The 18,539-nt window shown below is 45.8% G+C and overlaps 1 protein-coding gene across 1 annotated transcript in view; it reads left to right on the top strand.

Annotated features, from left to right (window-relative positions):
- The window catches only part of STX18 (syntaxin 18), a 184,676-nt gene that overhangs the window by 130,767 nt on the left and 35,370 nt on the right, over positions 1-18,539 (top strand). Inside the window, exon 6 of the mRNA XM_038745882.1 lies at positions 6,317-6,429. Within this exon, the coding sequence (XP_038601810.1) occupies positions 6,317-6,429 (113 nt within the window). The remainder of the gene's footprint in view (positions 1-6,316; positions 6,430-18,539) is intronic.

An 18,539-nucleotide genomic window follows, 5' to 3' on the forward strand; every position in this document is an offset into this window, starting at 1 on the left:
AATTAGCAAATACCATTTTAAAAGTGCCTAAGAATATTTTAATAATAATAATAATAATGTTGGGATTTGTTAAGCGCTTACTATGTGCCAGGCACTGTTCTAAGCGCTAGGGTAGATGCAGGGTAATCAGGTTGTGCCACGTGGGGTTCACAGTGTTTGTCCCCATTTTACAGGTGAGGGAACTGAGGCCTAGGGACTTGCCCAGGGTCACAAAGCAGATAAGTGGCAGAGCCGAGATTAGAACCCATGACTTCCAGGCTCTATCCACTATTCATTCATTCATTCAATTGTATTTATTGAGCGCTTACTGTGTGCAGAGCACTGTACTAAGTGCTTGGGAAGTACAAGTTGGCAACATACAGAGATGGTCCCTACCTAACAACGGGTTCAAAGTCTAGAAGACTATGCCATGCTGCTTCTCAACGTGACTCTGGTGGGACTCTTCATTCATTCATTCATTCAATTGTATTTATTGAGCGCTTACTGTGTGCAGAGCACTGTACTAAGCGCTTGGGAAGTACAAGTTGGCAACATACAGAGATGGTCCCTACCCAATAACGGGCTCAAAGTCTAGAAGACTATGCCATGCAGCTTCTCAACGTGACTCTGGTGGGACTCATTCATTCATTCATTCAATTGTATTTATTGAGCGCTCACTGTGCGCAGAGCACTGTACTAAGCGCTTGACTCGAACCCACAAGTGGGACCCGAAGTGGGACTCGAACCCACAGCCTTTGAATTGCCTCCTCTACACTAGCAGTCCAATGACATGGAAAGCCAATGAGGAAAGGATGTATTGCCTACGAGGAAGGTGAAACAGCAGCATGGCTCAGTGGAAAGAGCCCGGGTTTTGGAGTCAGAGGTCATGGGTTCGAATCCTGGCTCTGCCAATTGTCAGCTGTGTGACTTTGGTCCAGTCACTTCACTTCTCTGGGCCTCAGTTACTTCATCTGTAAAATGGGGGTGAAGACTGTGAGCCCCCCGTGGGACAACCTGATCACCTTGTAACCTCCCCAGCGCTTAGAACAGTGCTTTGCACATAGTAAGCGCTTAACAAATGCTGAATTTTATTTTTTTATTTATTTTTATTGCAAAACTAAACTTGAGTGATATAGTTAGGAGGGGGTTATTTGCTGTTGAAAATGACTTTTTTTAACCTTTCAGCAGATCTTCTCAAGTTTATACTTGAGGGGCATTAAAAAAATAACACCAGATATAAGACAGTTGTTTTGTTGTCTGTCTCCCCCTTCTAGACTGTGAGCCCGTTGTTGGGTAGGGACCGTCTCTATATGTTCCCGACTTGTACTTCCCAAGCGCTTAGTACAGTGCTCTGCACACAGTAAGCGCTCAATAAATACGATTGATTGATTGATGTGTAAATATCTATAATATCTATATATATTGCAAAATGTATATATTCGATTGAATGAATGAATATTCAGCATTCTGCATTTTGTCCTTTTAACTCAGCTACGATCTCCAGAGCAAAAGCATCGTGAAAGTATTAAATGGACTTACGCAATAGTTGTTTTGCTGGTATTAATAATGCAGCATATGTTTTATGTTTTTTCTAGGCCTAGCGCTGTCTAGAGAATTCTGTTAAATGGCATTTTTTGCCATTTTGTTTGTTTAAAAAAAAAGAATGAAATGATGCCAAATTTTTATGGATTTAATTGTTAGAAAGAAAGTTTAGCCTCGTATGACTTATTTTAGCCGTTGGGGGCAATCTATGAAAAGGCTTGTAAAAAGACACAGTGTAATACTTTAACATATAATAATGTAAATTTACTAAAACGTGAAGTGGCTACAATCAAAAACAGTTTGCTCGAAGTGAACTGCTCACTCCAATTTGATTGTAACCTGAAGTATAATAAACCAAAATCAGAATTTAAGGTCTATTCCAAACTTAATCAAAAAGGGGGCATTCACCATCATCACTTTAAAATGCCTTTTTTTCCCATGAGTCTGGAATTTCTGCACCTGAAAGCATTAAACTGAGCAGCTCACAGTTCACCAGTTCATCCAACCCACATTTTTCGCTGGGATTCCTGAGGTCAAAAATGGGTTGGGGAGTTTTTTTCCAAAGGTGGTGCCCCTCGAACCCCATCCTGGGTGGGTCTGATCAGCTGCGACTGAGAAGAAAAGTGTCTGTTTAGGAAGAGACCAACAAAGGGTGGGGATGAGGCTTGGTGGGGTGTAATATCCCCAGGGCTAGGTGAAAAGAAAAAAATAAATTCTGGTATTTAGTCTCCAGCTTAGGGAGGCCCTTACACTGCTACTCTGCTTCTGCTTTAGCCACTAAATATAAAACGAATATTGACAAACCACGTGGGGGTTTGTTTTTAAGTAGATCTGAGTCGAAAGTAAAGCATCCATTAGGGACAAAGAGTTAACGTTCTCCAGCTTTCCACTCCATACCGTTCGTTTTTATTATTTGTATCGAGTGCCGTCGAGTCGTTTCCGATTCATAGCGGCTCTGTGGATGTATTTTCTCCAGAACGTCCTGTCTTCTGCCGTAGTCCGTAACCTTGTTAACGGGTCTTCCGTTATCGTTGTTATGGTCTCTGTCCATCTAGCTGTTGGTCTGCCTCTTTGACGTTTTCCCTGGACTGTTCCTAGCATTAGTGTCTTCTCCAGAAAATTAGTCCTCCTGATTGTGTGTCCAAAATATGCTCATCTAAGTCGAGTCCTTTGGCCATCCAAAGACCACTCTGGCTTAATTTGTTCCAAAACCTATTTGCTTGTTTTTCGGGCAGTCCATGGTATTCACAAAAGCCTTCTCCCACACCACATTTCTCATTCATTTTAGAGAAAGAGTTACTGGAGAAGCGATAAATATATTGGCTTGTTCTTATATATATATATATATATATATATATATATATATATAATCTTACATATATATATATATATATATATTTTAAAGTTCTTATATGTATTTAAAGGTGCTTCATTTGGAAGGTGTTGTACTGTGTCATCAACCTGAATGGCTGTGGTTAGAGAGCACACTGTTTTGAACAGCCAAAATTTCAGTCTGCTTTTTCTTTTATCTGTCAGTTGAAAGTTACTGTGCTGTCCCAAGTCATATTTCATTCACTCATTCATTTAGTCGTATTTAATGAGCTCTTATTGTGTGCATAGCACTGTACTAAGCGCTTGGAAAATACAGTATACAAGATTGTGTATTTCTATACAACACACACACACACACACACACACACACACACACATCTCTCCAACCCTTCATTCTCAGTCTCCTTCATGGGCTCCTCCTCCCCCTCCCATCCCCTTACTGTAGGGGTTCCTCGAGGGTCAGGTCTTGGTCCCTTTCTGTTCTCGATCGACACTCACTCCCTCAGTGAACTCATTCACTCCCATGGCTTCAACTATCTTCTCTACGCTGATGACACCCAAATCTACATCTCCACCCTGGCTTGCTCTCCCTCCCTCCAGGCTCGTATCTCCTCCTGCCTTCAGGACATCTCCATGTGGATGTCTGCCCACCATCTAAACCTCAATATGTCCAAGACTGAGCTCCTTATCTTCCCTCCCAAACCCTGTCCTCTCCCTGACTTTCCCGTCACTGCAGACAGCACTACCATCCTTCCCGTCTCACAAGCCTGCAACCTTGGTGTCATCCTCAACTCCACTGTCTCATTCACCCGACACATTCAATATGTCACTAAAACCTGCCGGTCTTACCTCCACAACATCGCCAAGATCTGCCCTTTCCTCTCCATCCAAACCGCTACCCTGCTGGTTCAATCTCTCATCCTATCCCGACTGGATTATGGAATCAGCCTCCTCTCTGATCTCCCATCCACCTGTCTCTCCCTGCTTCAGTCTAAACTTAACTCTTCTGCCCGGATTGTCTTTGTGCAGAAACGCTCTGGGCATGTTACTCCCCTCCTCAAAAATCTCCAGTGGCTGCCTGTCAACCTACGAATCAAGTAAAAACTCCTCACCCTGGGCTTCAAGGCTGTCCATCCCCTCGCCCCTCCTACCTCACCTCCCTTCTCTCCTTCCCCAGCCCAGTCCGCACCCTCTGCTCCTCCACTGCTGATCTCCTCACCGTACCTCGCTCTCGCCTGTCCCGCCATCGACCCCCGGCCCACGTCCTCCCCCTGGCCTGTGAATGCCCTCCCTCTGCCCATCCACCAAGCTAGCTCTCTTCCTCCCTTCAAAGCCCTACTGAGAGCTCACCTCCTCCAGGAGGCCTTCCCACACTGAGCCCCCTTTTTCCTCTCCTCCTCCCCATCGCCCCCCTGCCCTACATCCTTCCCCTCCCTACAGCACTTGTATATATTTGTACAGATTTACTACTCTATTTATTTTACTTATACATATGTACTACTCTATTTTATTAATGATGTGCATATAGCTATAATTCTATTTATTATGACGGTTTTGACACCTGTCTACATGTTTTGTTTTATTGTCTGTCTCCCCCTCCTAGACTGTGAGCCCGTTGTTGGGTAGGGACCGTCTCTGTACGTTGCCGACTTGGACTTCCCAAGCGCTTAGTACAGTGCTGTGCACACAGTAAGTGCTCAATAAATACGATTGAATGAATGACTGAACACATGTTTTAAGCCATCATTTCCCACCCATGGCGATTCAATAGTCACATCTCTCCCAGAATAAAGATGGCATTTTTATTAAGTGCTTACTGTGCACTGTTCTAAGAGCTGGGGAGGATACAAGGTGATCAGGTTGTCCCACATGGGGCTCACAGTCTTCATCCCCATTTGACAGATGAGGTAACTGAGGCACAGAGAAGTGAAGTGACTTTCCCAAAGTCACACAGCTGACAATTGGCAAAGCGGGGATTTAAACCCATGACCTCTGACTCCAAAGCCCATTCTCTTTTCCACTGAGCCACGCTGCAGAAGGCCCCACCTCCTTCTGCAATTGTTCTGGTAGTGGATCCAGAGAGTTTTCTTGGTAAAAATCCGGACGTGGTTTACCATCGCCTTCTTCCGCGCAGGAAACTTGAGTCTCTGCTCTTGACTCTCTCCCGTCCAGGGGAGTTTGGACTTGGAGCTGGTTACCTGCCCCTCACTAGTGTCTAATCCAAAAAAAAAAAAAAAAAAAATCAAGTCGCAGCAGTGTAGCTCGAGGGTTTTTTTAATTGCAATATTTAATACTGATCTGCATGAGTGACAACAGAGTCTGTTGCCTGCTTTAAGTGCCCTTAAAGCGGGCCTAACCTCATTCCAGACAAATACAGACACAAATATCACATGCCCGTATCTCCCACTTGACAATTAAATTCATTCAATCGTTCATTCTTTCAATCGTATTTATTGAGTGCTTACTGTGTGCAGAGCACTGTACTAAGCGCTTGGGAAGGACAAATCAGCAACATATAGAGACAGTCCCTACCCAACAATGGGCTCACAGTCTAGAAGGGGAAAAACAGACAACAAAACAAAACATGGAGACAGGTGTCAAAATCGTCAGAACAGATAGAATTATAGCTATATGCACATCATTAACAAAATAAATAGAGTAGTAAATGTGTGCAAGTAAAATAAATTGAGTAATAAATCTGTACAAATATGTACAAGTGCTATGGGGAGGGGAAGGAGGTGGGGCAGAGGGGTGGGATGGGGAGGAGGAGAGGAAAAAGGGGCTCAGTCTGGGAAGGCCTCCTTTCTTCAAATTCTCACTCTGTTCTGAAAACTAGCTGGGGTAATTTTCCTTTAGTTTTCATTCATGGCGTAGTGGATAGAGCCCGGAACTGGGTTCTAATCCTACCTCTGCCACTTGTCCGCTGTGAGGCCTTGGACAAGTCACTTCACTTCTCTGAGACTCACTTGCCTCATTTGCTAAATGGGGATTAAGACTGTGAGCCCGATGTGGGACAGAGACTGTGTCCAACCTGATTTGCTCATGTCCACCCTAGCGCTTAGTACAGTGTCTGGCACATAGTAAGTGCTTAACAAATGCCATAGTTATTATTATTCAGGAATTGATTGTAGGATTTGTACTAAAAGATAAAAATAATTCTTGCGGTCTTGAGTGATTCTTTTCAGCTAGGATACAAAATACAGTTGGTTTTCAATTAACCCATAGCAGCTGCAATTTTCCAGTTGAAAACTAGTGATATTGGAGAAGATATTTTGGCCTTTAGTGTAATGACGTTAAATTTTCAGTTAAAAAGATCAAAAGATTTTGTTGAAAAGTCGAGCGTGGGATTTTCACTGTCAACATACCCCCTGTTTATGCGTAGGATGTTCTGTTATTCCTTATAAATTGAAAAGCAATCTAACCATGAATGGGGAACTTCAGCGAGATGACTGTTTATTTGTAGGTCCAGACTTGAGCCTGAAAAGAGTGCAAAGACCGAATTCGTCTCTTCTGAGAGACCTTCGCAGGATCCTTCAGAAGAATCTGAAGAAAAATCTGCTACTGAAGAAAACCGAGGTAAGAATCTAATGTGCTCTGACTTCGTGCAGTACTTGACCCATAGTAAGCACTGAAAAGATACCACTATTAATTATTCTTTAATTGATTTCTCCCAGTTGGGAGAAACACATCTCCTTCCGGAGGCCTTCCATGATTAAGCCCTCTTTTTCCTGGCTTCCTTTCCCTTCTGTACTTTCAGTGCGCTTGTATCTGTGACCTCTGGGTGTTTGATATTCTCCTCATCTTCAACCCCACAGAACTTTTATACATAACTGTACGCTTAGTATATAGTGCTCTGCACACAGTAAGCGCTCAATAAATACGATTGAATGAATGAATGGATTTATATCGTTGCCTCTCTCCCACTCTAGACTGTAAGCCTGTTGTGGGCGGGGTACATGTCTACTAACTCTGATGTAGTGTGCTCTCCCAAACGCTTAGTACAGCGCTCTGCACGCAGTAAGCACTCAATAAACACCATTGATGATGATGATGAAGATGAGTAGGGGAAGTGAAGTCCAAGGCTGGATTAGAATTACAAAAAGAATTGCAATTCGGTTGAGGTAATGGTCTGTAAGAGAAATGATCCTTCATTTGCTTGGCCTTTCAACTAGTAACGGGAAAATCATACGGGCCTGATTGGCTTGAAAAGAGGTCTTCAAAAGACGACTTACAAAAAGGTTTAGAGAATAGTCCTTTTGAAAATTGTTCAGGCAGTCCCTATTTTTCTCTACGCGTATTTTATCCTCACACTTCCAGGGTCCAGCTCGGGCAGGGTGAACTGGGAGGAAAAGCGCTTCACTTCTGATCACTTCTCAGTTATCACTTCAGTCTTCTAGGAGTGAACTCCTTGTCTTCCCTCCCAAACCCTGCCCTCTCCCTGACTTTCCCATCACTGTTGACGGCACTACCATCCTTCCCGTCTCACAAGCCCGCAACCTTGGTGTCATCCTCGACTCCGCTCTCTCATTCACCCCTCACATCCAAGCCGTCACCAAAACCTGCCGGTCTCAGCTCCGCAACATTGCCAAGATCCGCCCTTTCCTCTCCATCCCAACCGCTACCCTGCTCGTTCAAGCTCTCATCCTATCCCGTCTGGACTACTGCATCAGCCTTCTCTCTGATCTCCCATCCTCGTGTCTCTCCCCACTTCAGTCCATACTTCATGCTGCTGCCCGGATTGTCTTTGTCCAGAAATGCTCTGGGCACGTTACTCCCCTCCTCAAAAATCTCCAGTGGCTACCAATCAATCTGTGCATCAGGCAGAAACTCCTCACCCTGGGCTTCAAGGCTGTCCATCCCCTCGCCCCCTCCTACCTCACCTCCCTTCTCTCCTTCTCCAGCCCAGCCCGCACCCTCCGCTCCTCTGCCGCTAATCTCCTCACCGTTAGGCCTCGTTCTCACCTGTCCCGCCGTCAACCCCCGGCCCACGTCCTCCCCCTGGCCTGGAATCCCCTCCCTCCCCACGCTCGCCAAGCTCGCTCTCTTCCTCCCTTCAAGGCCCTACTGAGAGCTCACCTCCTCCAGGAAACCTTCCCAGACTGAGCCCCTTCCTTCCTCTCCCCCTCGTCCCCCTCTCCATCCCCCCATCTCACCTCCTTCCCTTCCCCACAGCACCTGTATATATGTATATATGTTTGTACACATTTATTACTCTATTTATTTATTCTACTTGTGCATATCTATTCTATTTATTTTATTTTGTTAGTAGGTTTGGTTTTGTTCTCTGTCTCCCCCTTCTAGACTGTTAGCCCACTGTTGGGTAGGGACTGTCTCTAGATGTTGCCAACTTCTACTTCCCAAGCGCTTAGTACAGTGCTCTGCACACAGTAAGTGCTCAATAAATATGATTGATTGATTGATTGAAAGGTAGCCGCCATGTGACGGTTTTGAATCCAGATGGCGATTTTTAAAGGCAAATCCCTTCAGATTCCCCAAGAAGGGTGGATAGAATGATCGAGCTACCATTTTTGGTTTCTCCGGAGTAATTTTTAAATTGATACACTCTTTGAACTTTTTCTTTTGGTCCGACTCCCTTCAGCGACAAAGCGTCAAGCTTCCCCTTCTCCTCCCCCTGTGCCCTCTGCTCTTACTTCTTGCTGGCAGCTCTGCTCGCCCCTCACGCAAACCTCTCAGCTGGCTAGTCAGTGGCTCAGTGACCCAAGGGATCAGCAATGGATTAGATGGGTGCCCGAGTGATCCACCGAGTCACGGCGAGGTCAGGTTGGTGACTCAGTGGGCAGAGCCAGCGCTGTCCCTCTGAGGAAGACCTCCCCCTTCCTCACCATTGCACCCCAACTGGAAAAAAAGAAACACTTCTCCCTCCCTTTTCTTTTCTTTTATTTTGTTAGTATGTTTGGTTTTGTTCTCTGTCTCTCTGTTTAGACTGTGAGCCCACTGTTGGGTAGGGACCGTCTCTATATGTTGCCAACTTGTAGTTCCCAAGCACTTAGTACAGTGCTCTGCACACAGTAAGCACTCAATAAATACAATTGATTGATTGATTGACTCTATTCGAACAGAGCAGGTTAACTGGATTACCCAAGTGGGTTCATTTCTGGGAATGAAATCGCGTCATTTCCAGTCTCCAACAGTAATAAGGAGGGTATTGATTAAACACTATGCGTTAAGCACTGGGCTGAACACAAAATGCTGAGATTGGACTCACTCCCCACCCAAAATGGGGCTCCCAGTCGAAGGGGAAAGAAGAGAGAGCCGGGATTTCACCCCCAATTTATAATTGAGGAAGCTGAAGGACAGAGCAGAGCGGTGAGAAGCGAAAAAACAGCCCGATCTACTGGCTAGAGCGTGGGCCTGGGGAATCGGAAACCCTGAGTTCTAATCCCGGCTCCCCCATTTGCCGCGTGACCTTAGGAAAGTCACTTACTGTAGACTGTAAGCCCGCTGCGGGCGGGAAATGTGTCTGTTAAATTGTTGTGTTCTAATAACAATAATAATAATTGTGGTATTTGTTAATCAATCAATCAATCAATCGATCATATTTATTGAGCGCTTACTATGTGCAGAGCACTGTACTAAGCGCTTGGGAAGTCCAAGTTGGCAACATCTAGAGACGGTCCCTACCCGACAGTGGGCTCACAGTCTAGAAGGGGGAGAATGAGGAGGGAGGACGTGGATGAGCGATTGATGGCGAGATAGACGAGATCAAAGTACAGTGAGTACGTTCGTTCATTCATTCATTCAGTCGTATTTATTGGGCGCTTACTGTGTGCAGAGCACTGGACTAAGCGCTTGGGAGGTCCAAGTTGGCAACATGTAGAGACGGTCCCTACCCAACAGCGGGCTCACAGTCTAGAAGGGGGAGACAGACAAGAAAACAAAACATATTAACAAAATAAAATAAATAGAATAGTAAATATTCATTCATTCTTTCATTCAATCGTATTTATTGAGCGCTTACTGTGTGCAGAGCACTGGACTAAGCGCTTGGGAAGTACAAGTTGGCAACATATAGAGACAGTCCCTACCCAACAGTGGGCTCTACATAATAATAACAATAATGGCATTTATTAAGCGCTTCCTATGTGCCAAGCACCGTTCTAAGCGCTGGGGAGGTTACAAGGTGATCGGGTTGTCCCACGGTGGGTGCTCACAGTTTTCATCCCCATTTCAGAGATGAGGCAGCTGAGGCCCAGAGACGTGAAGCGACTTGTCCAAAGTCACACAGCACACGAGTGGCATCAGGTTGGACACATTCCCTGTCCTTCATGGTGCTCACAGTCTTGATCCCCATTTTACAGATGAGATAACTGAGGCACAGAGAAGTCAAGTGCCCTTTTTTGATGGCATTTGTTAAGCGCTTACTATGTGCGAAGCACTGTTCTAAGCGCTGGGGAGTATACGAAGTGATCAGGTTGTCCCACTTGGGGCTCACAGTCAATCCCGATTTTACAGATGAGGCCATTTAGGCCCAGAGAAGTTAAGTGACTTGCTCAAGGTCACACAGCTGACAAGCGCCGGAGCTGGGATTAGAACCCGGGACCTCTGACTCCCAAGCCCTTGCTCTTTCCACTGAGCCACGCTGCTTCTCTAATAATAATAACTTGCCCAATAACAATAATAGTCCCTATTATTATTGTTATTATTAATATTATCATGTGGCAGAGCCAGGAATGCTTAGAACAGTGCTTGGCACATAGTAAGTGCTTAACAAATACCATAATTATTATTATTATATCAGAACCTACGATCTCTGACCCCCAGGCCTATGCTCTTTCCACTAGGCTATGCTGCTTCTACTCTCCCAAGCGTTTAGTACAGTGCTCTGTGCACAGTAAGCGCTCAATAAATACGACTCAGTGATCCCACCTGGACTGTGAGCCCTACATCCATCCATCCATCCATCCATCAATCGTATTTATTGAGCGCTTACTGTGTGCAGAGCACTGTACTAAGTGCTTGGGAAGTAGAAGTTGGCAACATATAGAGACAATCCCTACCCAACAGTAAGCTCTACATGGAACCTGGTTTTCTTGTATCTACCCCAGCACTTAGTACAGTGTTCAGCACATAGTAAGTGCTTACCAAACATCACAGTTATGATGATGATTGTTATTCTAGGTGCCTCTGTTTCCTCACCTATAAAATGGGGACTGAAGAATATTTGAAATTTGTGTACCTTACATTCATTCATTCAATCGTATTTATTGAGCGCTTACTGTGTGCAGAGCACTGTAATAAGCGCTTGGGAAGTACAAGTCGGCAACATCTAGAGACGGTCCCTCCCCAACAACGGGCTCACAGTCTAGAAGGGGGAGACAGACAACAAAATGAAACATGGAGACAGGTGTCAAAATAGTCAGAGCAAATAGAATTATAGCTATATTCATTCATTCAGTCATATTTATCGAGCGCTTACTGTGTGCAGAGCACTGTACTAAGCGCTTGCTATATGCATATCATTAACAAAATTAATAGAATAGTAAATATGTACAAGTAAAATAAATAGAGTGATAAATCGTACAAATATATACAAGTGTTGTGGGGAGGGGAAGGAGGTAGGGCAGGGGGGATGGGGAGGAGGAGAGGGAAAAGGGGGCTCAGTCTAGGAAGGCCTCCTGGAGGAGGTGAGCTCTCAGTAGGGCTTTGAAGGGAGGAAGAGAGCTAGATTGGTGGATGTGTGGAGGGGGGGCATTCCAGGCCAGGGGAAGGATGTGGTCCAGGGGTCGAAGATGGGACAGGAGAGCACGAGGCACAGTGAGGAGGTTAGTGGCAGAGGAGTGGCGGGTGCGGGATGGGATGGAAAAGGAGAGAAGGGAGGGGGGGGTGAGGGGATGGAGAGCCTTGAAGCCCAGGGTGAGGAGTTTTTGCTTGATGCGGAGTTGGACTGGCAACCACTGGAGATTTTTGAGGAGGAGAGTAACATGCCCAGAGCGTTTCTTTACAAAGATAATCCGGGCAGCAGAGTAAAGTATAGACTGAGGCGGGGAGAGACAGGAGGATGGGAGATCGGAGAGGAGGCTGATTTTTATTGGGAAGCAACATGACGTAACGGAAAGAGCGGAAAGAGCGTGGGCCTGGGCAGCAGAGGACCTGGCTTCTAATCCTGGCTCTGCCACGTGCCCTTGGGGATATCATTGCACTTCTCTGTGCCTCAGTTACCTCATCGGTAAAATGGGAATTAAGGCTGGGAGCCCCATGGGGGACAGGGACTACATCCAGCCTGATTAGTTTGTATCTATTCCAGCACTTAGTGCAGGGCCTGGCACATAATAGGCACTTAACAAATACCATTCAAAGAAAAAAAAAGCCATCTTCAGTTCTCTTCCAACTCTCCTCTAATCCTACTCTAGTGTGATTTCCACCTGCTACCTTCCCCTGAGATTTTATTCTCCTAGGTCTCCAATGTCCTCCTAACCGAGTTTAATTTCCACTGCCTTCCTCCTAGGCAAATCTAATGGGCTTTTCTCAGCCCTAATCCTTAATCACCCACCTATTTTAATAATAATGATGGCATTTGTTAAGCGCGTACTATGTGCAACGAGCTTCCAGTCTAGAGGAGGGTGGAGACAGACATCAATACAAGTCAATAAAATTATAGGTATGGACGTAAGTGCCGAGGGGAGTTGAGGGGGAAGCGTGGCTCAATGGAAAGAGCCCGGGCTTTGGAGTCAGAGGTCATGGGTTCAAATCCCGGCTCCGCCACTTGTCAGCTGTGCGACTTTGGGCAAGTCACTTCACTTCTCTGGGCCCCAGTTCCCTCATCTGTCAAATGGGGATTAAGACTGTGAGCCCCACGTGGGACAAGCTGATCACCTTGTATCCCCCCAGCGCTTAGAACAGTGCTTTGCACATAGTAAGCGCTTAACAAATGCCGTCATTATTAATAAATACGACTGAACGATTGAATGAAGCTTCCTGTGGAATTTCTCCAATTGTTCCCAGAACAAAGACCGGGTTTGCCGTTGTTCTCTTCCCCAGTGTTTGTCTTGTCAACCTCTGGTCTGCCAGGCCGTGCCTGGAGCGGGTTTGGTCGGTTGCCGCTCAGACGCGCCAGTGTCTCGCCCTCGCCCGTGACTGAACTCACCCATCTGCCGTGGCACGGGACTGACACGGGCAAGGGGATGCCTGAAGCACAAGGGGTAGTGGAGTTGGAAATGAACCGTAAGGTTCATTCATTCAATCGTATTTATTGAGCGCTTACTGTGCGCAGAGCACTGTACTAAGCACTTGGGAAGTACAAGTTGGCAACATATAGAGGTGGTCCCTGCCCAACAGCGGGCTCACAGTCTCCCCCTCTCTCCCCCTCGTCCCCCTCTCCATCCCCCCCATCTTACCTCCTTCCCTTCCCCACAGCACCTGCATATATGTATATATGTTTGTACGTATTTATTACTCTATTTATTTATTTATTTTACTTGTACATATCTATTCTATTTATTTTATTTTGTTCGTATGCTTGGTTTTGTTCTCTGTCTCCCCCTTTTAGACTGTGAGCCCACTGCTGGGTAGGGACTGTCTCTAGATGTTGCCAACTTGGACTTCCCAAGCGCTTAGTACAGTGCTCTGCACACAGTAAATGCTCAATAAATACAATTGATTGATTGATTGATTGATGTGGACAGGTGTCGAGTTGTCAGAATAAATAGAAGTAAAGCTAGGTGCACATCATTAACAAAATAAATAGAATAGTAAATATGTCCAAGTAAAATAAATAGAGTAATAAATCTGTACAAACATATATACAGGTGCTATGGGGAGGGGAAGGAGGTAAGGTGGGGGGGGATGGGGTGGGGGAGAGGAAAGAGGGGGCTCAGTCTGGGAAGGCCTCTTGGAGGAGGTGAGCTCTCAGTAATAATAATAATAATGATGATGGCATTTATTAAGCGCTCACTATGTGCAAAGCACTGTTCTAAGCGCCGGGGGTATACAAAGTGATGAGGTTGTCCCACGGGGGGCTCACAGTCTTCATCCCCATTTTACAGATGAGGGAACTGAGGCACAGAGAAGTGAAGTGACGTAGGGCTTTGAAGGGAAGAAGAGAGCTAGCTTGGCGGATGTGCGGAGGGAATTACAAGGTGATGAGGTTGTCCCACGGGGGGCTCACGGTCTTAATCCCCATTTTACAGATGAGGGGACTGAGGCACAGAGAAGTGAAGTGACGTAGGGCTTTGAAGGGACGAAGAGAGCTAGCTTGGCGGATGTGCGGAGGGAATTATAGGTGATCAGGTTGTCCCACGTGGGGCTCACAGTCTTAATCCCCATTTTACAGATGAGGGAACTGAGGCACAGAGAAGTGAAGTGACTTGCCCAAAGTCACACAACTGACAGTTGGCGGAGCCGGAACCCATGACCGCTGACTCCAAAGCCCGGGCTCTTTCTTTTAGACTGTGAGCCCACTGTTGGGTAGGGACTGTCTCTATATGTTGCCAATTTGTACTTCCCAGGCGCTTAGTACAGGGCTCTGCACACAGTAAGCGCTCAATAAATACGATTGATTGATTGATTGATTTCCACTGAGCCACGCTGCTTGTCAGATCCCAGCACAGCTCAGCCGGTGCACTTCGCTTCTCTGATATCAACCTTCTTCCCACCTCTCTCTCATCTCTCTAGCCATCAGCCACTTGGTCAGTCAATCAATCATATTTATTGAGCGCTCACTGTGTGCTGAGCACTGTACTAAGCGCTTGGGAAGTACAAGTCGGCAAGTTATTGAGCGCTTACTGTGAAGCTCAAGGTCACGCAGCGGACGGGTGGTAGAAGCAGGATTGGAACTCAGGTCCTTTGGCTCCCAGAACTAGAACTCCCAAAACCATGCTACAGGTCACCTGTCTCCATGTTTTGTTTTGTTGTCTGTCTCTCCCTTTTCTAGACTGTGAACCCGTTGTTGGGTAGGGACCGTCTCTAGATGTTACCGACTTGGACTTCCCAAGCGCTTAGTACAGTGCTCTGCACACAGTAAGTGCTCAATAAATACGATTGAATGAATAAAAATGGCTGCCTCGGAAACGGAGCTGGTGATTGTCTGTGAGTCCCAAAGGGCAACCAGCCCATTGCTAGGCAATGAAAGGAAAGGAAAGAGACTTTCTTTAAAATCGTGTAAACAGGACTGGGTGCCAGTAGAATGTTTTCCGTGAACGTGAAGAACAATCCTGAAACGAAATTGACTTCCTTTGCACATAGTAAGCTCTTAATAAATGCCATCATTATGATTATTATTCTCTGTGCCTCAGTTCCCTCATCTGTAAAATGGGGATTAAGACTGTGAGCCCCCCATGGGACAACCTGATCACCTCGTAACCTCCCCAGCGCTTAGAATAGTGGTTTGCAATCAATCAATCAATCGTATTTATTGAGCACTTACTGTGTGCAGAGCACTGTACTAAGCGCTTGGGAAGTACAAGTTGGCAACATGTAGGGACAGTCCCTACCCAACAGTGGGCTCACAGTCTAAGAGGGGGAGACAGCGAACAAAACCAAACATACTAACAAAATAGAATAAATAGAATAGATATGTACAAGTAAAATAAATAGAGTAATAAATATGTACAAACATATATACAGGTGCTGTGGGGAAGGGAAGGAAGTAAGATGGGGGGGTGGAGAGGGGGACGAGGGGGAAGCACGGCCTAGTGGATAGAGCACCGCTTTGGGAGTCAGAGGGACCTGGGTTCTAATCTCGGCTCTGCTGTGTGTCTGCTGGGCGATCTTGGGCAAGTAACAGTAATAATAATAATGATAACATTTATTAAGTGCTTACTGTGTGCAAAGCACTGTTCTAAGCGCTGGAGAGGTTACAAGGCTATCAGGTTGTCCCACGTGGGGCTCACAGTCTTCATCCCCATTTTACAGATGAGGTCACTGAGGCACAGGGAAGTGAAGTGACTTGCCCAAAGTCACACAGCTGACAGTTGGTGGAGCCGGGATTTGAACCCATGACTCTGTGCCTCAGTGACCTCATCTGTAAAATGGGGATTAAGACTGTGAGCCCTATGTGGGACAGGGACTTTGTCCAACCCTAATATCTTGTATCTACCTCCGTACATAGAACAGTGCCTGGCATATAACAATAATAATAATAATAATAATAATGGCATTTGTTAAGCGCTTACTACATGCAAAGCACTGTTCTAAGCACTGGGGAGGCTACAAGGTGATCGGGTTGTCCCATGGGGGGCTCACAGTCTTCATCCCCATTTTACAGATGAGGCTAACTGAGGCACGGAGAAGTTAAGTGACTTGCCCAAGGTCACACAGCTGACAATTGCAATGCAGGGCATGCAGCGTGGCTCAGTGGAAAGAGCACATTCTTTGGAGTCAGGGGTCATGGGTTCGAATCCCGGCTCTGACAATTGTCAGCTGTGTGACTTTGGGCAAGTCACCTAACTTCTCTGTGCCTCAGTTCCCTCATCTGTAAAATGGGGATTAAGACTGTGAGCCCCCCGTGGGACAACCTCGTCTCCTTGTAACCCCCTCAGCGCTTAGAACAGTGCTTTGCGCATAGTAAGTGCTTAATAAATGCCATCATTATTATTATTATTAATTGGTGGAGCTGGGATTTGAACCCATGACCTCTGTCTCCCAAGCCCGTGCTCTTTCCATTGAGCCACGCTGCTTCTCGCAGTAGGCGCTTAACAAATACCACAATTATTGTGATTATCATTGTGGTCATTATTGCCATTTCCCTTATGTATTTCCCATTCAGAGGTGGATTTTTGAAATGATTGAACATTTCTTAACAGTAATAATAATAATGGTATTTGTTAAGCGCTTAGTACAGTGCTCTGCACACAGTAAGTGCTCAATAAATACGATTGATTGATTGATTGATTAAGTCGTTAAGTGGAAAGAGTAGGGAGTCAGAGGTCGTGAGTTTGAATCCCAGCTCTGCCACTTGTCAGCTGTGTGACTTTGGGCAAGTCACTTACCTTCTGTGTGCCTCAGTTCCCTCATCTGCAAAATGGGGACTAAGTCTGTGAGCCCCACCTGATAACCTTGTAGCCACCCCAGTGCTTAAAACAGTGCTTGGCACATAGTAAGTGCTTAACAAATACCATCATCAAGCATCATCAAGCATCAAGCATCATCAAAAAGCAGCGTGGCTCAGTGGAAAGAGCCCGGGCTTTGGAGTCAGAGGTCATGGGTTCAAATCCCGGCTCCACCGATTGTCAGCTGTGTGACTTTGGGCCGGTCGCTTAAATTCTCTGGGCCTCAGTTTCCTCATCTGTAAAATGGGGATTAAGACTGTGAGCCCCCCCATGGGACAACCGGATTGCCTTGTAACCCCTCCAGCGCTTAGAACAGTGCTCTGCACATAGTAAGCGCTTAATAAATGCCATCATCATCATCATCATCATCATTATTATGTGCTAAGCACTGTTCAAAGCACAAGGCAATCAGGTTGTCCCACCTGGGGCTCACAGTCTTAATCCCCATTTTACGGATGAGGTAACTGAGGCAGAGAGAGAAGTGAAGTGGCCTGCCCAAGGTCACGTTTCCGTCGGTGTCCTGTTCTGTGAGAAATGGAAGGAACGGATACCAGAAGGGGCTACAGAGAGGTGTACCGGCTCCGATTTGGGAACTTCTTGGCTACTGTAGCTATCCACTGGCTTCAGCCGGAAGTCTGGAACTGTAGGTAATAATAATAATAATAATAATAATAATAATAATAATAATAATCCTGATGATAGTATTTGTTAAGTGCTATGTGCCAAGCACTGTTCTAAGCACTGGGGAGGATACAAGGTGATCAGGTTGTCCCACGTGGTGCTCACAGTCTTCATCCCCATTTTACAGATGAGGGAACTGAGGCACAGATGTTCTTCTCGGCTAAAATAGTCGGTGCCTTAGAGAGGAATGATTGAACATTCATTTATTTATTTATTTATTTATTTATTTATTTATTTTACTTGTACATTTCTATCCTATTTATTTTATTTTGTTGGTATGTTTGGTTCTGTTCTCTGTCTCCCCCTTTTAGACTGTGAGCCCACTGTTGGGTAGGGACCGTCTCTATGTGTTGCCAATTTGTACTTCCCAAGCACTTAGTACAGTGCTCTGCACATAGTAAGCACTCAATAAATACGATTGATTGATTGAACACGGGACTCTCCGCTGGAAGCAGATCAGTCTCTGTTCTCCGTCCTTCCCCAGCGATTCAGAGAGCTTGACTACAGAGGCTTCAGAGGCTACAGGGTGATCAGGTTGTCCCCCGGGGGGCTCACAGTCTTAATCCCCATTTTACGGATGAGGGAACTGAGGTGCAGAGAAGTGAAGTGACTTGCCCAAAGTCACACAGCTGACAAGTGGCGGAGCTGGGATTGGAACCCGTGACCTGTGACTCCAAAGTCCGGACACTTTACACTGAGCCACGCTGCTACTGAGAAGCGTGGGAGTCAGTGATGGTACGTTCTCATCCCCAAGCGCTTAGTACAGTGCTCTGCACACAGCGTTCAGTAAATACGATTGAATGAATATATGTTTGTACAGATTTATTACCCTATTTTACTTGTACAAAGTTACTATTCTGTTTTGTTAATGATGTGCATTTAGTTTTAATTCTTTTTGTTCTGGCGACTTGACACCTGTCCACATGTTTTGTTTTGTTCTCTGTCTCCCCCTTCTAGACTGTGAGCCCGTTGTTGGGTAGGGACCGTCTCTTTATGTAG

This window comes from Tachyglossus aculeatus, chromosome 4 (assembly GCF_015852505.1).
Source record: "Tachyglossus aculeatus isolate mTacAcu1 chromosome 4, mTacAcu1.pri, whole genome shotgun sequence".
NCBI lineage: Eukaryota > Metazoa > Chordata > Mammalia > Monotremata > Tachyglossidae > Tachyglossus > Tachyglossus aculeatus.